Consider the following 23,001-nt stretch of genomic DNA (forward strand, 5'->3'; position numbering starts at 1 on the left):
AGGATATTAGACAAGGAACTAACTATAGAATGACTCGGATAAGTATAGTCTCAATTTAATTAGTAACTAAATAAAGTACTTGAAAGCTCTTAGTCTGTCGGATCCTGTTCCCATGAATTTTTACAGTTCTATAAATGGTGTTTGTTTGGACTGAATTTCCTATAAATGTTTACATTTTTGTAATTTTCTAGGAAGCATGTACGCCACAATCTGTTTGTTTGCCTATGGAGTTTCCTCTCGTTTATTTGCCTAATAAATTAGGTATTTTTCTCAATTATAAGGTCGCTTTTCTCTTTTTATTTATTTATTATTATAATAAAATGAAAACAACTTTGACAACCTCAATGAACCTGGCCGGTTCCATCCATGAGAGATATTAGCGGTAGTGTTATTAGACTGCAACCACAACAATATTCCATTTCTGGAGCCAATCAAATTATAAAACTAGTTTACTTTTTTATCACCAAAGAACAATGGGAAATGCACATAGAATCGAGCAAATATCATTGCATTTGCAACAAACCCGAATGCATTTGGACGTGTTGGCGTCGTGCTTCAGGAGACTGAATGAATGATTCCGTGAAAATGGCCTACACATATCTTGTTATTTATTTATTTAGAATTAAAAAAGCAACACTGGTTCGTCTTAACCACTGAACCCATTGATGATTGATCCAAGGGCCGACTATGGTTTAAGCTTTTAGGCTTAGTTGCTTGTTGAGATTTGTATGTATAAATAATATAATTAATCATCAAGCTATTGATAAATGCATTCGGTCGAGTTTGTGTCCTTAAGGGGCTGCATAATCATTTCATTAATCTCGGTAACTACTATAACAACAATTACTTAGTAGGATGCTATCTAAGGGTCTGTTTGGGAGTGTATTTGGAAAGACTAAAAGAGCTTTCTGATAACGAAAGTTCTTCTGACATTTGACAAAAAGTTTAGAAGCGCTTTAGGTCATAAAAGCGCTTCTTCAAGAAGCACTACTATGTGCTTCTTCAAGAAGCACTCCCAAGTGCTTTTCCAAGAAGTACTTTAATTTTTTATGAAAATTTAAGATTTTTATAATAAAAGCTCATTTGTTAGAAGCGCTTATGAGTAGAAGTACTTTCTAAAGAAGCAATCCCAAACAAGTTCTCTGCCAACCATAACTAGCTAGGAACTAGGAACCCCAAAGAAAGCCAATAATAATTGTTCCCATCATAGGTAATATATTACTTATTGTGAGCCATTGATGTATTATAAAATTCACTTGCATTAATAATTGACACTCAAATGCGTATTAACGGCTATTTCTAGCTTTGAACAAGGTGAGGGACATCACTCTCAGTGTGCTGTATAATGACAATGAAAATTTAATTTGCGAGCATGACTAGCTAACTGGAAGATTCGCTGAATTAAGGTTAATAGCCACAGAGAATCCAAAGGGATCTCGTATAATTAGATCAATTAAGTACATGGGGCAGAGCAAATAATGTTGTTGCTTCGTGGTGTTAATTCCGCCAACCACGTCAGCTAGCCAGCACATAAATGTGGACTTCTCAGACTCCAGAGCTATAGCTACCCAAAAAAGCCAATTAATTGTGTGGAAATTTTAGAAATTAAAAATTATGTGGGTAATATTGCCCCAGTGGGCACTTGTCCCCCTAATTTGTGAGATTCACTTTGGAATATAATTACAATTTAATTGGGGGAAATGTAAGGATATGTATTGGAACGGGAATGAAGTACTAGTACATACTAAATAGAGGGGTGAGAAGATAATTATAATTCTGCAGTTTACTCGAGTCAATATCAAATGCTAATTGGTCACAGTTGTTTTCTATCTTCAAGTTTGGAGGTCTATATTTAGTTTTGGGCTACATTTAACCCTCTAAAACAGGATTTTATAAAAAATAGTGACAAACTATATTTTAACCGTCTCCAACAATAAATAGCTAAATTTAATATTTTAATAACTTTTAGTATATAATGTAAATTTATTAGTTAATTTAATTAAACCACTATTTATATTTATACATTTTAAAAAAGAAAAATATTTTGGGATAGGATTTTTTACATATCCACGTGTTGGCAAGTGATTAGTCCTATAGATTTATGATTAGATTTTTTATTGTTATAAAAACAACTTCAAAATTAATTTAAATGGAAAAGGATGAATGATAGTTTGTAAAAGAATGAAGAAATTGTGAGAAATTATGTAAAAGGATGAAATTGAGGAAGGATAATATGTAAAATTATGAAGATGTTGTGAGAAATTATGTAAGAATGAGGTAGGTATTTATACCAAAAAAAAGTAGGAATTTTTTAGATTTTTTAAGAAACATCACCTAATGGCTAAGTGACGTTAGCTGAGCCCCATCCAATTATTTAGTTTGGGCAAGCCAAAGGGCCACATGTGGCCCTCATTTTAGAAATTGGCCCTTTGTGTAGTCATTCTTTTTTTTGATAACTCTTTGTGTAGCTCACTCTTGGATATGGATTTTAGGGATTTGGGGCTATATTTGAGGATATAGCCATCACGTGGAGATGGTCTTAGTTAAAGGAGATATCAAGTGCAACTCATATGGATGCGATCATGCGAAAATGATATTTGTGATGATTTTATTTTTCGGTCAGAAATATTTGTGATGATTTTGCTACTCAAGTTGTGATTAGTTATATTGTAAAAACATAACTTTGTTATTTGCGTGTGATCCGATCGGTCGTAAAATATATTTATAAATGTCATATCGTTTGTCCACAACAAAAATGTGAAGAAAAAAAAACACCAAATGCGCATGTATATTCGAGAGATACAGACGTTGACGTAGATAGATACCATATATGAAATCTTTTTGTTTTCATTTTTAATGTGAAAAGGAAGATGGGTTTCATTCAGCACTAATTAATCTAAGTCAAGCATGACAAGTTCAAAAGGAAAAAACAAAACTTGGCATTGAATAGTTCAACTTTAAGAAGATCACCAGAATATGCTCAATATCTTCCCCTCTTCTCTTCCCCCTCAGAAGAATTACGATGACATTTTGTCACCAAATGAACCAAAAAATATTCCTCTTAATGAATTTAATAGAAGGCAAGAGGCACTTGGCCTTAAGGTTCACTCAAGGGACGCTTCTCTCTCTCTCTCTCTCTCTCTCTCTCTCTTTCCCTTGGACTTAGTCCTAATCCAACCCCATCTTCTTCTAGAACACTTTGAAAATGTCCTCAACTCAATGGATTCGTTGTTTATTTTCTTTGCTTAAAATACATATTCAATTCATTTTCTATTTAAGGACACCTTTGATTCCAAAAATAGAAATATCATCTCCACCCAGAAGGAGAAGAATAAGTCTGATGAGAACTCAGAAACCAGACACTCGATTACAAATTGGCCCACCATCAAGCTCAAGCTGCATAATATACCGAGCATACATGTGAGCTGGGAGGCCCCCACACCACATGAACCAATTGGGCTCTCCGCTCTTCAGTAATTAATTAATCTTAATCTGAGTTTAAGTTGATTTAATTTATATGGTAGATTCTTGGACAAGGTAAGATTCTTGGGGATCAGAAAACCTTACTGATTGGTCCTTCCTTCCCCAGAAGATAAGTTAAGAAAATGGAGAATATACTAGCACATTATTACATTTTAGATGATAACATACATGCACATTTGCGAATAATAAAAAAAAGTAAATTAAAATATTAAAAACTAGTGCCTAATTGTCCCGAATACATTGGAATATTCGGATGTGGACCATGGAAGTGGTACGTTTTCACTTCGTTTTCTTGTATAAAAAAATTGGGAGGACTGGCAATGCGATAAGCTAGAAAATTAGCTCCAACTAACACACAGCTTTGTCCTGTGTGTCTTGTGTTGACACAACACAAACACAAACACAAAATGATAATAATTTATGGGGCCTAGCCTGGTTATAACTTTTAACTTGTACCATCTACCATGCATTATCAGAGCCGCCACGTTTTAAAATGGCCTGGATCACCGCCATGCAAGCATCTAAATAATATTCCCTATTGGATAACATTTGTTTTTCTCTGGTTGTTTTGTATTTGTTTAGATAAAAGCCTAAAAAGTTGATAGAGAGATGACCAAATTATTCCATATTTTATTACGAATGTGGACACTTTGAAGTAATTATTTCGTCATTCAAGCTCTATATATATATATATATATATCCAAACTTCTGTTTAAACTTGGAGGGAATGAAAGGAAAAAGAAATTGGTTGATCTTACATGTCATGATTTTATTTTATTTTTGGGGGTAAGGAATTCGTAACTCAAGTCATTATAAATTTTTATTTTTACGCTTGAGGCCCTAGGTTTTGGTGATCTGTACAACTACAAAGTATAAGACGAAAATTATGGTTAGCTTTGGACATTTGCATGAGTTCATCTTCTTAAATCTCAAGTATAGAACGACCCTTCATGATATTCTAAAACCTATCCTTATCCTTTCACTATTGGAAGGGCTCTGAAACATGTAATGGCTGGCTTCACTTGAAATGATAAATATACAGTCATTAAAAAGAACAAGAAAAAGTAAATAATATATGCAAACAGTTATATATATAGTTTAATAGTGCCATTCAATGAAGCCATGAAACATGTAATCGCAGGGATAAATTATACAAAATAAACTAAAAAGAGAGTGAGTGAGTGAAAAAATTAAAAGAGGGGGAGGGGGAGGGTTGGGGGTTGGGGTGTGGTTTTATGGATAAGGTATCCCCATCTAGCTTACCCAACCAAAACCTAATCAGCTTCAGATAGAAGTTAACATTAAACTGTTCAAACCCCACTTTCTAAAGCAGTTGATGTTCAGAGGGGGTGGCTTTATTGGGAAACATATGATATGTGTGTATGTGCACATGTTTTTGATGCATACATATCCAACAGACTACTGAATTTTCCCAATATTTTTCTCCTTTTGTGCAAAAGGCCAAGGAATTATCATATTGTGTGTAGCCTCTACGCAACCCAATTTTCTATGATTTGAGGCAACAATAGCCAAACAGAAAAGATTTGATTAGATCTGCAACATCTGTGATTTGCTTATTTTCTTGGGTAGGAAGATTTCTCGTGGGTCAGGATTCTTTTGTTGTCATTTTTTTATTTTTCAGGACTTTTAAGTAAAGAAGACTATATTCCCCTCTTTGTCAACAAAGCTCTATAACTCCCTCATCAAGTTATAGCTACGAATAGACCATCCTTTTCCCCAAACCTTATGTGGCTGTCCGGCCAGTTGGACAAATTCAGTGTGGAAATTAGTCAGCATTTACATAATTTGGAGTTTAGCGTTTAAGTGATTGGTTGCCTGTGTAATTATTATTGTCGAGCCTTTTGGGATTTATCAATGATATTTTTATAATTTGGCAAATATATATATATATATATGCAGTACAAGTCTTAACCTTGGTGCAATTAGTAATTACCACAGTAAGTGCCATGAAACAGTTTGATTTGCAGCTTCTCTGTCCATTAACATGTTCGTATTAGACTTTGATATTTTATTGCAAATTGTCTAGGTTCTTGCAATCTCAGCTACCATTCAAATTTCAACCTCGTATCCAGTACAAAACAGAGCATTCAATCAAATGCATACAACAGTTAACAAGCCGACGATTACTAAAATGTGCAGGCTATACATATGTACATAGAGATATAACAAACAAGAAACATTATGTTATTATTGGCGTGCTCGAGCCTCATAATATTTTTTGTTCTGCTTCCAAATTCTGTATGTAATTTATTCAACTTCAAAACTTTACTGTCACTGTCCCTCGTATCCAGCACACACCTCTACATCTTATAGCTCATAGACAACAGGAGGGAAAAACAAAACAGGGAATAGGTCAGAATATTGGTGTGGTAATCAGAAAGGACTTTCTATAACGCTGGTTACAAAATTTTTACATCATTCTCATGTTAAAAAAAGCTTATAACACAGGGGAAGCAGTGGTGTGAGTGGAGGATGATGTCGCGGTAGAATTGCAATGACCGCGGCCTTCGCTGTGGCTGACCCTCTCTTCTGAATGAGAGGACACAGGTCTCTTCGGTCGCGGTCTTTGCATTAAGGATGGTGGTGACACTGGTGTGACGGTAGACGGAGATGTAGCCACAGGTGCATATATTCCATTGGCTGCAGCAACCCTGGCAGCCTCCCCTGAAGCTGTGGGTGCTGCTACTGCTGCGTAGTCCTGGGGTGGCACCCAGATACCTCCCACAACCAAAAACTGTGGTGCTTGTGTGTTGCTGTTGTTGTTGTTGTGCATTGTTGGAGTTGGTCTTCGAGTGTGCAAACGATATTTCTGTGAACAATGGAAGATGATAGAAATTAGGCTCTGCTTGATTGCAGAACGGCTTAATAAAAATTCACAACTTCTGATTGATTCTTCAAGAAATGTATGCTTTTGTTAGATTCACAACTCTTTGTTGCTGGGTTGTTTTATAATATTGTTTTAATCACATTGTAACTTGCACATAGAGAAGCACCCAAAAGTTAAATATGAATTGAAATTCAAGACTAATAGCATGACTTGAATTGATAGGAAACCTAGGAAATACAAACTAACAGTACCAATAAGATTATTATATAAGTTAAAATTGTAAAGATCTCCATAAAAACATTGCTTCCAATCTCTGTCATGTATGAGTAGTGGCATGGCATTAGCTCCTTGTACAATTTTATTCACATAAAGCAAATTATTATTAAAACAGATAGATGATAATCACATATACAAACCTGTAAATGGCTTTTGACTTCATCGTTTGTGAGCCCATCAACCTTCATTAACTCTCTAATTTGCTTCGGTGTAGCAGCTGCAAGAAAAACCAATCACACCCACAAGTCAAGCAAACATCCAAATGAATTTAATCCCATATGCATCCAATCATAATAAATAACATATCCCATGATCATTGACCATCCAAGTAAATTAATCTCAAAAACATTATAAAGGTTACTCAACAACATACCATGTGAACCACCAAGCTGTTGAAGAGCATGCAAGAACCGGCGATGCAACTCCGGTGACCAATTCCGCCTTTGTTTCCTCTGACCCTGTCCATCCTTTTCTTCTTTCTTGAGGCTTTCACCACTGCCTCCACTGACGGTGTCTGTGGTTGAACTAGTAGCCGGAGCAGAAGCAGGCACTTTAGCCACTGGCCTATTAGTCTTTCCAACGCTTTTCTCCCTTTGGAAAGGCTGAAAAGCCCCCCCATTTCTCTTGACCTCCATCACTGAGGCCTTTCTAGGCAATTCCTGCAATGACCAACACCCCCAAAATCAATACTTTCCCACTCTTTTACCTCAAATAATGGAGCTGCTAAACAAAAGGGCAATCACAATTCATTTCAATAGATAAAGGTGGAATCTTTTTTATACCTCTTTAAGGGGTGGATCTGGGGTTGTATTCCAGAGCTGGGCAGATCTAAGCCAGTCTGATTTTTTCTTGTCACCATTAGTCTTATCCTTGTCATTGATCTTGGGCTCCTGAGACTCTTGCACCTCATCATCATCACTATCAGAGGAGGAAGTCCTTTTCAAGGGAATGAATTCCTCAAACACAAGCCCCTCACTTGAAGTTTGTTCCGAGCACTCAGATTGTCCATGCATGTAGTCTGTGGTTGTATCCGAAAGCTGTTGCTTACACCTCTCAATAGCTAGAAAAAACAACCCAAAAACAAAATAAGAAAACAAATCCATATAAATTCAAACCAAGACATGAACTTTAGGATTTATAAGACAAGACTTCAGGTGTAAATTGAAAAGGGTCCGTACCTTGAGTGACAAGCTCCAAGCAGAGAGGGAGCTCTCGCTGAAAAACTTGAATCTTATGCCTCTCCTCCTCTAAGGCCTTGACATAGTCACGGAAACCCAACCTTGAAGCCTGCATTTGCTCTGTAGACTCCATAGCTAACTTTTTATTTTATTTTTTTCTTCCTGGATTTTTCAAAGCTTGTGTCTTTATCTTCCTTCTTGGGTTAAATCAGAGCTAGAGAAATGCGGGTGCGGGTGTGAATGTCTTTATGTATGAGAGAGATTATAAGGAGGAGCAGGTGGAGGTCCAAAGCATAGATAGAACCGAACAAGGGGGATTGGGTAACGAATGGGGCTTGTCAAGGACGCATATGGGATCCAAGTAGAATCCGAAACCGGAATAATCTTGCAGACCAAAACCAAATTATTTAAAAAGAAAGAAACCAACAAAAACAAGTTTCTAGAGATATTAAATTAGAAAAGAAAAGATGGAATTTTTAGGAGTGTTTTTTGTTTTCAGAGAGAGAGAGAGAGAGAGAGAGAGAGACGTCGGGTCGTGGCGTCGCGTACAAAAGCGAATCTGTGATTGGGTTTTTATTTCCAAATTAGTTTTTTTAAGAAGTCGGGGTTGAATATTCGATGGTATGAATTGTGATTCGGTTTTCTCTGCCTATCTATGGGCTGGAGCTGACGTCACCACCTCCCCCACCTACTTTTATCTTTAATTTTTTATTTTTTATTTTTAAATGTTCTAATTTTTATCGGATAAGATCAAAGACCGATTGCTCCCTCCCTCCAGAGGGCTCAGCCTCTTACCAGTTCCTTTCTTTTTCTGTTCCCTACCCTCTGTCTGTTTTTATATTTTATTTTTCTGTTTATCTGATTAATTCTTGGTCATATTTATTTCAAGTCTATTGTTTCTCTCTCTCTCTCTCTCTCTCTCTCTCCCCCCCTCCGAATATTCTCGGGGTTTTCCGAGAGCAAAGGGAATCTTCAAGGTTCAATCTTCTTGTGCGTGGGTGTGTGCGTGCACACTCGTGGCCACGACGCGTAGCATTAGGCGTGATTAAATGTGCCTTTTCGCGCCCTCTGAGGGCCAACTGCTGCCCATCCTAATCCACACTGCCCTCTGTTTACGCTATGTTCAATCATTGCTTCCACCACGCCCTGTCATCGGTGCGTGCTTCCCAATACCCGTAGGATTTTGACACCTGTCATTTTCTATACAAGGAAATTGAGGCCTTTCGGCTAAGATCAAGTATTCCCGGATTCTGGACGGTGCAGCGATTCCCTGGAGGTGGGCGTACTGTAGAGATGGTCAATAAGGGCTTAGTATGTTTGGCGCGTTTCGGGTTGATCCATGGCCCAGGTAATAGCCGGGCTGGGGCTTATTTGGATTCAGCCCATTAATTTAGTTTAGAACTTAAATAAAAGAAAGTTTGGCAGACTTTAGCTTATTAGATAAGTTGGTTTGAGTGGATGTGAAACCTGCTATGCTCTCGAGTTTAGAATTCGGATCCCCCTTTATTATAATCTAAATTAGATTAAAATAGAATATAATTTGTATCAACAACAACAACAAAAAGTTAGTTTGGTATTTAAAATGACCAATGTGTTGCCTTACTATTTAATTAATTAATTAATTTATTTATTTATTTGGTCTGAAGATGTTTTACTACCTGAGAATTGAAAGAAGATCACTCCATGTCCAGTCTTTCAACAAAATAAAATCAATGTAATGTTGAGCAAGCAAAGTGCTTCTCAAAAGTTCATCGATCACACCCGAGAAAAAGAAAGTAAAAAAAAAACTAATTGTGTCAGGCTCGAGAAGGTGACGCATAATCTTATGACCATGTGATCAATGTGAATGATATGGCAATTTACGCTCCCCCCCAAACCCCCAACCCCTCCGGACATCCAATCAGAAAATAAACGTTTTTCTTAAATTTAGTGTTCATGAATATTGGACCATCTTTTGTAGGCTCCAACTCTACAGCAAACTTTTAAATGGAGCCCAAAAACAAGCTGCCCAAATTATAAAAGATCCTTTTACTTTTTGGGAGTACAAGAAGAATCTCTCTTTCTCAGCCCCAAGTAACATAGCATCTTCTCTTGCTTGCTTCTTTGAAAGTTTCTATTGAATTTTATTTGTTTTCACACTCTTCAAAAAAATAATTATTAAAAAAAAAAAGTCAGAAAATATTGGTTAAACAGTAACATAGAGATCCCTGTGCTGTGGTGGAGTCAACAATGAAATTAGTCTTTCTGTGTGAAGGAGCTGGGACTGTCACATGAACAGTAGTTAATTAGAGGAAGGGAAGGAGGGAGGTGGTGTGACAAATCAACTGGGGCGGCTATGAAGTCTGATGAGGTTGGCACTGTTGGCTTTTCCCAGTTTCTTTTTTCAGACAAGACGAAGATTTGGAAATTTTTACTTTGTCTTTCCTACGTTCGAGTCTCACATACACATATTTTGCAAGGCAAAGCCCTGAGTGACCAACAGTTTGTCTTTACACTTCCTCAGCTCATGTCATTCAACAACAATAGTAAGTAAGAGTACATCCCACCACTATATATACACACTGCATCTTGGTGGGAGGTATTTCTTTTACCCAATTTAATTTGTTGTGTTATGATTAATTGCGATCAAATTAATCGGAATGAACCCGTCATGTGGTATTATATATCAATTCACATGTTGTAGCGTAATCTTATTAGTTACATCCCGTGAAAAATTACTCCAAATAAGGTCAGCTAGCACGAAATAAGAAGTACCTTGCCTGCCTGCATATATAATGTCAATCAATAGCATGAAAATAGGAGAGGTATTATCTCTAATTATTTTGATTCTTTGTTGGGTTTCTAAACTTTCTATGTAAGTGTACTGAATGAGAGGCTGAGATCATAGGCCTAATAGCTAGTCAAAATCCGTTTTGTACAAGTTTTTTAGTTAAGAAAAAAGCAAAAGAGCAAGATTAAAAGTGGCACAGGGAATTTCTGTTCGTATAGAACCCAACCCACATGCGGGCACTTGACTTTGTCTCAGAGACGTACAATTAATCACCAAAACAAAGCTCATTGTTCAAAAGTTGCACCTTATAAATAGTGAGCTACAGATATAGCTAGGCTCCTATGCTTAGCAAATTACCCTTCTCTCTCTCTGCAAAGCCAAAGCCATGGATGCGTGCATGTTTTCGAGCGTGCTTTTGTCATGTGATTAGTCATGATCATGCAGTGTATGTTTCTTAATCCCGATAAGCAACTAAAAGTTGAGCTAGGGACCAGGCCAAACCTAGTACTTTTTTAACCAGTCCTTTCGCTAGTCCTTTCAATGGGTTATTAGCTTCGGGAAGAAGCACATGGATGGAACTGTTTTTACTATCTGGTGGTGTTTGGTTTTTGTTTTTCCTTGTATTTCAATGAAGTCTCTGGACATTGATGGGATGGTTTGAATTACCATCCATCTAAGTTTCTGTTTTGGGCCGTATCCAGTCAAACTTTTGCACTGCACCAATCGGTCAGGTTGGCCCATTTATTATTCTGTCAAAATCTTGTTCGTATATGGTACAGAAACACCTAATATTTTTGTAATTTATATAGTCTTTTTTAAAGTTGGTAAATGATTTATTTATTTGCCATCGGTTATTGGGATATTTTGAACAATTGGTGGCACTTTACTTATGCATGGATTTTGTCTGAGATTCTAAAAACAATATTCCAGCACAAGAAGAAGAATATAAAACACAAACAGTAGTATAAGTTGAATGAATGTTGCTTTAGCAGCTGGAGGTCGCTTTACTTTCTCACACTGCAGTGCAGTGCGGTTTCTGGCTTGGCTTGCCCTTATGACAGATTTGTGCATTTCATTTTGAAATTTTTACTTCTTTTTTTGTTTTGTTTGTTTTGTCCCCATGGTATAGTAATTAGTAACTAGGAGGAGGAGGTGAGTGAGACCCTGTGTGGGGAAATTGGTAATGTGTCCCTTTCGGGTTTCCATGCAGCAACATTATTTGGCACCATGGCTTAGCTAGCTATCGCCATCACCATCTCTTTTATAACAAAAGTATTGGGGGAGAAAAGCTCACGCCTTCCACTCTACAGTCCTCCATGTCTACCATACACTACTGTAATATTGTATGTGATCAATATATTTTCTCTCTCTCTCTCTCTCTCTCTCTCTCTCTCTCTCTCTCTCAACTTTTGGATTTGGAGAGAGAGAGAGACAAAGACAGAGACATAGAGAGAGTAAATAAGGGCGGAAGATGTATCTGAATAAATAAATGAGAGAGAGATGAGCAGGGGGAGGTATATGATATCTAAGCTAGGGTCTCGGGAAACGAGCAAGGGTTTGGAGCAAATTGGGGGAGAAAAAGTACGGAGTTTAGAGTGGTGTTATTGTAGAGCACGCTAGCTATTCTCTATGCATTGCATTGCCTTGCCGTTTGCCCCCACTACCCTAGACCTCCTCCTCCTCCTCCTCCTCCTCCTCCTTTTCTGGTTTTTGTCTCCTCCATTCCCGAACACGCCAAAAACCCAAACATCTCTCTATTTAATCAATTCCTCCTGTGCTCCTACGCCTATCCAATCCACGTGCAACTTCCCACAAACTCTAGCTCTCTCTCTCTCTCTCTTGAATCTTTTTTCTATATAAAAACTCACTCTCTCTCTCTCTCTCTCTCTCTCTCTCTCAAACGCAATGCCGATCACATTGACAAGCCACATTTATAATCTGATATGATCATAATTTATCATAGCTACCATAAGAACCCACAACACACAAAAAACCAAATACCCAAAACACAAACATAAACAACATTTGTTTATGTATATTTATTGCCTTTCCCTTTCCCTTTCTCTCTCGTCCCCACTTTTCTTCTCCACCAGAAGCCCAAAATCCCACTTCCCTTTCCCAATCTCTCTCTCTCTCTCTCTCTCTCTCCCATATAAACAAACGCTTCATCAAAATCACCATGCAAACTCCCTCCACTACTACTACTACCACTGATGTGGGTACCAGTGCTACTTCTTTCTTAGAAGCTGATGAAGATCAAGATGAAGAGTCCATTTTTCTTTCTCTTGGTCCTCCTGGACAGGGTGTCCCCAAACAGTACCACCTCATCTATCACCAGTCTTCTTCCTCAACCCAACCTCCTCCTCATCATCACCATCATCATCAAGATCAAAACCCTAATACTGATCATCTTGAGGATGGTGCTGTCACAGTAGCTCTTCATATTGGGCCACCAAGTACTGGTAGTACAACTAGTTCATCAATTGGAAACCCTAACCACAACCACATTGGTGCTCCTATAGAAGGCCAGTACTGGATTCCCTCCCCTGCACAAATCCTTGTTGGCCCCACCCAGTTCTCCTGCCCTGTCTGCAGCAAAACATTCAACAGATACAACAACATGCAGGTACTCATCATCACAATCAATACCACTGCTGTATACATAGTAATTCATTGCTAATACTGCTTTTATCTACTTTTAGCATTTTATTTTCTGTATGGCCTAAGCATTCCTTGCATTTGCTAGAGCTAATTACCAAATAATGTTCTTTCTTTCTTTCTTCTCTTTCCAAATCCCCACTCCCAAATGGTCTCCTACACTCGAAAATCACAAATTAAAGTAGGAGTGGAATAGCATTTGCCCTAAATTTTTTTAAAGCTGCGTTTACTGTTAATTTTTGCAGATGCATATGTGGGGGCATGGATCACAATATAGGAAGGGGCCAGAATCCTTAAGAGGGACAAAGCCAGCTTCATCAGTGCTGAGACTTCCATGCTACTGCTGCGCAGAGGGGTGCAAGAACAACATAGAGCACCCAAGGTCAAGGCCACTCAAAGACTTCAGGACACTGCAGACACATTACAAAAGAAAACATGGGTCAAAGCCATTTGGGTGCCGCAAATGTGGGAAGCCATTTGCGGTGAGAGGAGATTGGAGGACTCACGAGAAGAACTGCGGCAAGCTCTGGTTTTGCATTTGTGGGTCTGATTTCAAGCACAAGAGGTCGCTCAAAGACCATGTTCGTGCATTTGGGGATGGCCACGCACCCTATGGTGTTGAGTTGTGTACTGAGCCTGAAGAAGAAGATCATCTGGATGATGAAGATGAGGATGATGATTAAATAACTCTGCTTTATTTGTTTAAGGGTAATTAATTAGTAAGTACACTTGGAGTTCGATTTTTAGCTAACTAGCTAGCTAGCTAGCTGTAATTAATTAATTAGATTTAGTTAGTAGCGATGAGATTCTGTCTCTGTCTCTTCTCTCTTATGTGTGTGTGAGAGACAGTGAGAGAGTGAGGGAGTGAGAAGATGAAGACAAACAGTACAATGAAAAGCCAAAGTTCTATGCATTTAATGTTGGAAGTGGCAGTTCAATTCTTTAATTAAAGTACGTACCTTTTCTGATGCTTTTTTAATATTCATAATTCTAAGAAAAAACTAGAGAGAGAGAGAGAGAGAGAGTGAAGGTGGCCAAGTAAATTCAGTGAGAAGAGAAACAGAGGAGGGCAGATAAAAGTGCAGACATGGATACAGTAAAGTCACAGATTCTACTGTTGATAGCTTTACATTTGCCAAAGCTATTGAGTATATTGAGCTGAGCTTGGACTTGGAGAGCTAAAAGCATCGTAAATACTAAAAAATACAAAAACTTTTTTTTACCCAAACAATAAAAATAAAAATTACAAACACTTTGATCAATGAGTCCATGTAATGTCAGTGGGGTTAAAGAGGGACCACTGAGAGTTGCTGCATTTGGGGTTTCACCCAAGGGTTTGCCTTTTTCCTTTTCAGAGCAACTACAAACTGATACTACGAAACATTTTCAGACTCCTGTGAGCTTTGCCCCTTAACCCTATCTATCTATCTATCTATCTATCTATCAATCTTCTGCAAAATGACCACTATCATCTCTCATAATTAACATCTTTTTCCTTGGTTTTATTATCATTTTTTGATCTCTTCCATTTTTTCTTTTTTGCTTTTATGTATAATATTTGTGCTGCCATCAGCCATGCAAGCATGCATGTGAGGGGAGATCATTTTAGCATGCATCTGTGTGTCTGATCATTACATAAATTCAGGGGCTTGGTTGGTCGTGTCTGGAACCGTAAATGTTTTGTAATTAAATAAGATTAGGGCAGAACTCTGAGTTAAAGATCCGAGGCAACTGATGCAGCTTTAAACTTAAAATCTCAATCAGTTCCTTGCTGTGTGAGCCAATGGGGTGCTTTGCTTGTTGTTGCTTTTAATAATATTGTTTGCATGCAATCTTATTAAATTCTTCTTAGACGTTTTCATGTCTGTATTGTGTCTGCAAACATCGATCTTCGAAAACGAGGCCTCCATCATATTCATGATACTACTATTCGCAAAAAACTTGTATCAGAGGCAATATTGCTATTATGGTGGTTAACTTATATATATAGGTATTGTTACTATTATTATTATATAATTTAATTCAAATTCATCTTTTTATATTGTCAAAAAGTTAAAAGTAAAATTTAAAAAAACTTGTCTCTTTCCCTACGTAGGTCAATTTCTCAGCTGGTTACAGTTGTTTTTACCATAACAGCAGCATCTGGGTTGTAAATCGAATCTAAAAAGACTGCTTTCATTTTGTACGTTGGAGGAAATAAATAGGGACTGGGCTGATGATCTGGAAAAGTACAAAAAAGTGAATGTTGATAGTAGGAGGAGGCTTGCTCTTGCTTCTGATATCATTACAAATGACTAAATACCTGGGTCTTAAATTAGATGCGCAGCATGTGATTCCTTGTGAACATGAATTTGAAGAAGCAGACCAACCTGCACATATTGATACAATCAAATCCTATTCAAGCTATGAACTCATTCTTTTTTTTCTTTTTCTTTTTGTGGCTGAATTTATATATGTTTATCTGCCAAAGTCACTGGGACTGGGACTGGACATAATAATCCTACGTACTTATGTACTCACTAGTCGTCTTGATGGTTTTCAAGAGTCCAGTGTACAAAACAAAACAGGCAAAAGAGGACGTGGAAGAGGACAATGGTTTTCAAGAGACGATGAATCGTTTTCAAGGACCCTACTGACTGAAAAGTGCTACCGTGAGTGTGAGACCCTCTGTTTTCCCCCTTGTCTGTACTTTCATATTTTACTCCTCCGTTTTTTTGTTTCTTTGGTTTTTCAAGAGGCCCATTAGGCAAACCCAAATTTATAGCTTATGAATCAATCGGGTCGTATGTTTTAAATGGACGCCCATATGCGTGGTTCATTTTTCGTGGATCTGGTGGCAATTCATAAGCCCAACCCTGATATCTGGCCCAGGCAATTCAAGGTACGTATGGCATTCTATAGTAAGGGCCTTATATACGACCCTTATGTGAGGTCCCTCTCTTAATTATTTGATTATGGAATTCTTGATTATTGACGACTGTCGTTAGATCAGGGTCCTAGGTTTTCAAACCAACCAATGATGTTCGTTAGATTGGCCCAGACTTATAGTATGCTTAGTGCTCCCAAGTAATCATGAGCTCAAGCCTCCATGATATAGAGTGTGTAAATTTCCCCATACCCTTCTTTGAAAAAGGAACAAGTGATTGCAGGACAGATAAGCATCCATTATTCCATGACTAGTCCAATTATTATGTTATTACCTAGATGGCTGATTAGTTGGTTCATTTCAATTTTCAACAACAAAACATTAACAGATGATTTCCAAATTTTCCATTAGCCCTGCCTAAATCCGTCCATGATTCTCAATAAAGTAGAGAACGAAAATAAGATTTTAATACACAACTGCAATAGCAAAACACTTTAAAAAATAACAAAAAAACAAGAGGTTGGTGCCACGACATACACCAGAAAGTCCACACCAACGTTTTGCTTTTTTTTTTTGTTTTTTGGGTAAAGTTCCACTTCCACCATAAGATGATCAGTTGGTGAAGTTCGGGATGGTGGCGTTCGGCTCGGTGGCCTTGGCAGCCGGAGATGGCTCAATAGTCGGCGTCGGATCCACCGGCGTCCCGCCGGTAAGCTCCACAGGCAAATCAGAAATGCCCTTCAAATAAAACGTGTAAAACAACTTGATGGGAAATACAATCTGCTTCAGCTTGACCTGTCCGTACACTCCCTCAAAGATCCCAGATCCACCGGTCACGGCCAAGTAAGTGTCCTCATAAGTCAAATAGGCTCCCTGAACTGATATGTGCCCATAGTCTCCGAAGTAGAAGCTGTAGATCGCCTCGTACCTGTCTCCTTTCTTCTCTGGTACGTTTTGGATCAGAACACATAAGCCTGCTGTTACGCCCAACCTTTTCTCCAAGTCCCCAGAGTAGATCTTGTTGCTGAATGGAACAAGGTCACCGAGTGAGTTGACTTCTTTTTTGCTGAGTCTTAGGTATGCTGGGCTGCCTCTGTCTCTCTCGTTGATCTCATACACATGCAGTTCTTGAACTTTTGCTGAAAATGGAAAAGGAAATTGAAACCTTTTTAACAAAGAAATAAAAAGAACATGTTAATTGAGCTTATTGCAACAATAACAAAAAAAAAAAGTACTTACTGGGTCTTGAAGAATCAGCTGGCTCCTTCTTTTTCTGGGAGAAGAAAGCTGTGCTTGTGAAGTTCTTGGAGTTTGGGAAACCTTGGAGGGTTGGTGTGGATTTTAGGGTTGGGAAGGAATGCGAGAGATTGAAACCCAACAGTCTTTGAGCTTGGGAAGGTGAAGGAGACCTGATTGAGTTGGAAATATACAGGGAAGAGATTGCCTTGAGAGAGTTTGCAGACGCCATGGCAGAAGGAATCTCAGAGGTTGAAGGAAGGGGAAGATGGAAAGTAAATGGTAAAGTAGTGGGAGACATGATATGAAGCGGAGATAGTGGGAGTTATATAATATGAATTGCTTTTTAGAATATTGCTTTTTGAACACGTGGGTTCTCCGCTTGTGTGAAAAGTGGAATGGTGTGGACGACATTGCAAAGTGGTCGGCATGTTGACACCTCTTCGGAGGAAAAATAGATTTTGTTTGTTCAAAGGATGCTTGGTTGTTATTTAGAGGGCGTTTCTCACATGGATTCTTGATCATCATAATGGAAAAATAGATTTTGTTGCAATCCATTTACAATCACGTCTCCCAAAAAGCTAATTTATGAGTCTACTTAAAATCTCCGACTTTTTCACCATTAAAAAATAAAATAAAAAATCTCCGGACTTTCAAAAAGCAGATTTTTTGAAGTAAAATGTCGGGTGGTTTGTAGGGAACAACGATTATTTACAATGAAAATCTCAATGTTAAGCACTTTGAAGCTAAACCCAAAAAATGTCATGGCTTGGAATGATGAGGTGCATATTCAAGAATTGCAGTAGCGTCATTTTGTGATTCAATTTTCGACTGGTCAAACAGACATGAGCATGACAGGAAGTTGCGCTTCAAACTTTCCAAGGTTTGACTGACTGGCTGAAGGTGGGAAAATTCACCCGTTCTGAAAACACATAAACTACTATAATGCCCCTAAGAATCAGTTGCTGCCACACGTGTTGAAGGTTGGAGCTGCACCGCCAGAGCGACAGAGACTTGGATGAGCAGGAATGCTAGTGTTCGACAAAATGGTCGGTGATTTTGTGCTGAAGTTTCAAAATCCTGGCACAATTTTTCTGGTTTGTTCTTTTCTTCCAGCAGCCGGAGGAGAAATTTTACCTGCATTGAATAATATGTTCAAGGAAAAAAGGGCATTTACCAAATCATTTGGAATTGTTGAGAAAGTGGCTCAAACCTTCTCGTGTCTCAATAGCTAAAGAAAAATGCTACGTGAACAGAAGTTCACTAGAAATTTTATATGATTTCATGACACACAATAAGAAAATGCTAACTACTCTTTTGATGAGACTTTCCAAGCTTTGATCAATTTTACTAAATACAATTCTAAAAAAAAATGTAGAGACTTATATATAAAGCACTCACGTCAAAGAAAAGGAGCAATACCATGTTAACATATTGTTAAAATTTCAGCACCAGTTCTAGTGATCAGAATGGTATGCTCAAACTGTGCAGCAGGGCTACCATCAGCAGTTAGAGTTGTCCAATTGTCCGGCCATGTTTTACACTCAATGCTTCCCATAGTAAGGATGGGTTCTGCAGTCCAAGAGAAATAAATTTGTGTCATGAAGATTATAGAGTCAGAAATCCACTGTCACATGCTCAAACTTAAGATCTTAAATTCCCCATCTTCGAGGATGGAATACATCTCTAGACCAAATAGATCATCGGCTTTTAACCCTCCCCTACTTCAGCAGCAGTAATAGAGGGCTTTCAATTTTAATTTTTACTCTTTGTATTTCTCTTCTATTTTTTTGTAATTATTTTTCGGTACGAGACATTCATCATCCTAGCCATACTAAGTCGCCTTCAGTAAAATCTACGCATGTTTTAACCATCAAAATCTGAATAAGGAACTTCCCGGTAGTACTACTAATGCACTCACCAATGGTAAATGTCTGACCTTCAACCATGCAACCAGACTGGTCATTGCCTGTTAAAAAATTAACATTTAGGATTAGTCACGCCTAATCAACAGCCAAATGAATGAATATATTAAGTATGAGATGCAATGCAACCTCCCCACCGCAACCAAAGGAAAAGCAGAAAGAACCCAAGGTTTTTTATAAAAGGAGAAAATTCAACTTTCTTGAATGCTTGGGCGGCAGGTCATTGCAATTTTTCTATGTGAGCAGTTGATAGGTCAATCAGAATGGTATTCTTTCTTTGAGAAATGATAGAATATTCCTGGTCCAGATTCAAGCATAAGTATACCTTTATGGTTTACCTCATTAGGAATAATATTCTCAATTAGTAGCCACCATTATCACACCAGTCACTGATACTGTTCAGTTAATAGCATGAATCTTTCCTATCAGGATGTACCCAATGGCATAAAAAACATGGTGAATCCAAACTTACTGTAGTTTTCTTCACCTAACCATTCATAAGCAGTTCATTCTTTCCTGAGGCGAAGATAGCAACAAAGTATGCAAAAGTAGAATTTCAACTAGTCACTTACGGTGATGTAATATTAATGGTTCAGAATGAAATACAGTCCCCACACCATGCCCAACAAAACGCTCCACCACGCCATAACCATATTTTTCAGCATGTTCGCTGAAAATGATCCAAATAAAATCTTAACAAGAAGAGAAAACATTTTTTTAAATCACCTGTTGTGCATTTATGCAATACACATGTTTATTGCATCATCTTTCAAATCTAAAATATGTCTACAATCTGTTCTTATCCAACATATCACAAGGAGGTGAAGCAAACCTAATTCGCTTTCCAATTTTCTTGAAGCTAGCACCATCCTTGCAAACTGCTATGCCCCTTTCCAAGCACTCTTCAGTTACCTGCCACCAAAGTAAAACGATTAGCAATGATATATATAGATGAAGGTAATGCATAAATTGGAGATCCGTAACAGAATCAAAGCTTAATAAGGAATAGATATAGTACATTTCAAAATAGATATGAAACCTTGATGTACATGAATGATTAAAGTATGTTTTTTGCATGTCCAAAAAAATTCTGAACCACAAGAGGAAATGCTATCAATCTGAAAATTTTACCTTCACTAATTGTTTGATTGCATCACTGACATCCCCACAAAGAAATGTCTTTGATGTATCTCCATGATATCCCTATCACAGACAACATGGGATATAAAGAATTATACCATTCATTATCAGATAATAGGAAATGGTACAAGAAGTCAGTGAACAAAAATATCCAACCCATTGCATCATACCTTTTATTATCTAATAATGGTAATGAAACAAAATTCCCAGAAAATGGTTGGTATTGAACAAAAACCATTTTTAATGACTGCACACGTTAGACTACCAATAGCTGGTAGACAACTAGTATTTGTAAATGCAGAACTGGCATATTGAATGAATTGACGTAGATAAATAATCGGAAATTTAGGTTACAAACAATTAAACTAATGATAAAAACATTTTCTGGGAGCATAGGGAAGCACACAAATGAGCTAAAGCAAGAAGTCATAAATCATAAAATCAGGAACATACATTTAGGTAGACAGTCACGTCTATGTTTATAATGTCACCACTCTGCAAAAAAGATTATCGTTAGTACGGGTATGACATGAATATTGTGCAATGAGCAATGTACAATGTAGCATTCCAAACCTGTAACTGTCGAGAATCAGGTATTCCATGGCACATGCACTCATTAACAGATGTACAAACACTCTTTGGAAATCCCCCATAGCCAAGAGGGGAAGGATAAGCACCAGCATCAATAATCATCTGGTGCACTGCTTTGTCAATTTCATTAGTTGTTACTGATGGCTGGAAGGATGTAAAAGGATGTTAATGGAATACCAAAAATCCCTGATCTTTAAGATTAAAGTGCCAATGGTAGGAAAACATAAGTTGAATCGTAGAATTAAGATATGACATTGAAGAATAAAGGTACATTCACTTATTCTTTTTCATAAGAAACAAAAAGCTGAATCTTCAAATAGCTTTAAAAAAAATTGAAACTTCAAACCTAAATTCAGGTAGCAAGCTTACCCTAACCAACTTTCCTGCAGAGTCTAAGACGCGAGCAGCAAGCTCACATGCAGCTCTCATGTCAGCAATGCCTTGAGAGCCAGGAATTTGATGTTCACTGGCAATTTCTGGCAATTCAGATGAACCAACATAAGGAGGCATTGGAATGTGATCTGGAACAGGAAGTTCTGGCGATACCCTTCCACGCCTCAATGGCGGCCTTCTTTTAACCTTTGGTGTAAGCTGCTGACTCTCACGTTCTCTACATATTATTAAATAATCACCAGCTAAGCCAAGTAAGGTCATTGAATGATGTATTCTTAATATCAATTATCAACTTCAATGACTGAATTTAAGTGATGTTCGTGTATCTTTCTCCATGTATATATCAAATTATTGTCATATTTCTACTTTTTGTTGTTGTTTAAATTCCGAACTCTATTCAAAATTCGACAGTCTAATTCAAACAGCATTATTTTATAGGGGAACTCAAATTATCACATTTGTGACACCTAATAGAGTGTTCAACAGCAACTCTGAAACAGCAGAAGAAGGAAATAAAAGATTAATTTGATAAATCCGAGGTTTCACTAATTGTAAGACTTGGTTTGAAGGAACAGGAGGTGAGCGGACTGTACCTTTTAATTCTCATGGCTTCTTCCAAGCCCGAAAGTCTCCGAGCAAAGACAACGAGCTGCTGTTTTCGAGAATATGGTTCTCTTCCTGAATACGCAGAACATGAAAAGCATATAATGACCAATTAAACGCATAGCTAAATCAAATGATTACGAAATAAAAATAAATTTCATTTGACACAGAGCTAGGTAGGTACCAGAGGTGGAGAGTGAGAAGCGGAGTGGGGCCCCCGAGAAGAGAGATGACTTTGCTGAACTTAATAAGACTTGGCCTTGGCCATGTGCTGAGGAAGCCGAGAGTTGCAGACCAGCGACTGCCATTTTCTCTTTCACTCCAGTCTCGTCTCTCTACACAGAGACACAGAGTGACCAAGGAGGAGGAGAGAGTGGATAATGGAATTACAGTATCATTCGGAGGCGTTTTGGGTTTGCTTTGATTTTGAATGAGAAATACGGGCTTAGCGAGCAAGATTGGGTTGGGCTTAATGTAAAAAGGAGTTTTCTTCTTTTCTGAGCATCATCCGTACGACGTCGTTTCGATGTGGTTCGAATATACAAGATGTTTGGGTTTTGGGCTTTGGGCTTTAATGGCCACCACTCCAGCCTATCCATGAAATTTAAAGACACTTGAATTGGATGCTAAAAAACTGCAATGAATGGGATGAATATTTCTTTCATACAAGAGAGATTTGTGCATGATGAGTAACTTCTCTTAACCATTTGAGTTACAAACCGCTTACAGTCAATGAGATAAATATTAGGCATAAATGAATGTGTAGACGAATCTAAATGCCAAGAAAAAGCGTTGATACATGAAACATTAGCGTCCAACAATTTTCTATAAATGAACCCTAAGTAATACAAAACCAAAATGATTTCAGAAATGAAGATGCATATTATGGCGATATGATCCTACTAATATTCGCTATTTTAGTTAGCTTGTTTTAACCGAGAGTTTGACAAAAACATCCACTAAAAATCAATCGTGAGAAAACCGAGCTCTCTTTGTCCCCTTTCATAGTTTGAGTGTGTGTGATGGTATAACAG

At 37.7% G+C, this 23,001-nt stretch overlaps 4 protein-coding genes across 5 annotated transcripts; 1 reads left to right on the forward strand and 3 right to left on the reverse strand.

The window, feature by feature from the left end:
- Positions 1-5,667: 5,667 nt before the first annotated feature.
- On the reverse strand, positions 5,668-8,410 carry LOC103341442 (transcription factor HHO3-like). The gene is made up of 5 exons (XM_008244957.2): positions 7,786-8,410; positions 7,390-7,667; positions 6,981-7,266; positions 6,748-6,824; positions 5,668-6,313 (listed from the first exon to the last, which is right to left on the reverse strand). Exons 1-5 carry the CDS (start codon positions 7,916-7,918, stop codon positions 5,942-5,944), a joined length of 1,146 nt encoding a protein of 381 aa, XP_008243179.2. The 5' UTR covers positions 7,919-8,410; the 3' UTR covers positions 5,668-5,941.
- A 4,117-nt stretch (positions 8,411-12,527) lies between these two features.
- Positions 12,528-14,126, forward strand: DOT5 (C2H2-like zinc finger protein). The gene is made up of 2 exons (XM_008244956.2): positions 12,528-13,181; positions 13,459-14,126. The coding sequence occupies exons 1-2, from the start codon at positions 12,735-12,737 to the stop codon at positions 13,894-13,896; spliced, it is 885 nt and encodes a 294-aa protein (XP_008243178.2). The 5' UTR covers positions 12,528-12,734; the 3' UTR covers positions 13,897-14,126.
- A 2,398-nt stretch (positions 14,127-16,524) lies between these two features.
- On the reverse strand, positions 16,525-17,629 carry LOC103341439 (allene oxide cyclase, chloroplastic). Its single transcript, XM_008244955.2, has 2 exons — positions 17,319-17,629; positions 16,525-17,218 (listed from the first exon to the last, which is right to left on the reverse strand). The coding sequence occupies exons 1-2, from the start codon at positions 17,614-17,616 to the stop codon at positions 16,692-16,694; spliced, it is 825 nt and encodes a 274-aa protein (XP_008243177.1). The 5' UTR covers positions 17,617-17,629; the 3' UTR covers positions 16,525-16,691.
- A 271-nt stretch (positions 17,630-17,900) lies between these two features.
- Positions 17,901-22,414, reverse strand: MAP1C (methionine aminopeptidase 1B). 2 transcript variants are annotated; one of them, XM_008244952.3, is made up of 11 exons: positions 22,152-22,414; positions 21,958-22,042; positions 21,341-21,581; positions 20,954-21,115; positions 20,834-20,875; positions 20,372-20,443; positions 20,073-20,152; positions 19,813-19,910; positions 19,237-19,284; positions 18,738-18,887; positions 17,901-18,452 (listed from the first exon to the last, which is right to left on the reverse strand). In XM_008244952.3, exons 1-10 carry the CDS (start codon positions 22,273-22,275, stop codon positions 18,742-18,744), a joined length of 1,098 nt encoding a protein of 365 aa, XP_008243174.1. In that variant the 5' UTR covers positions 22,276-22,414; the 3' UTR covers positions 17,901-18,452; positions 18,738-18,741. The 2 variants fall into 2 exon arrangements, 1 of the variants encoding a protein (XP_008243174.1); XR_016123971.1 differs by lacking the exon at positions 17,901-18,452 and having other exon boundaries at positions 18,720-18,887; positions 19,713-19,910.
- Positions 22,415-23,001: the final 587 nt, after the last annotated feature.

Source organism: Prunus mume, linkage group LG2 (assembly GCF_029339155.1).
Source record: "Prunus mume cultivar Tortuosa linkage group LG2, ASM2933915v1, whole genome shotgun sequence".
Lineage (NCBI taxonomy): Eukaryota > Viridiplantae > Streptophyta > Magnoliopsida > Rosales > Rosaceae > Prunus > Prunus mume.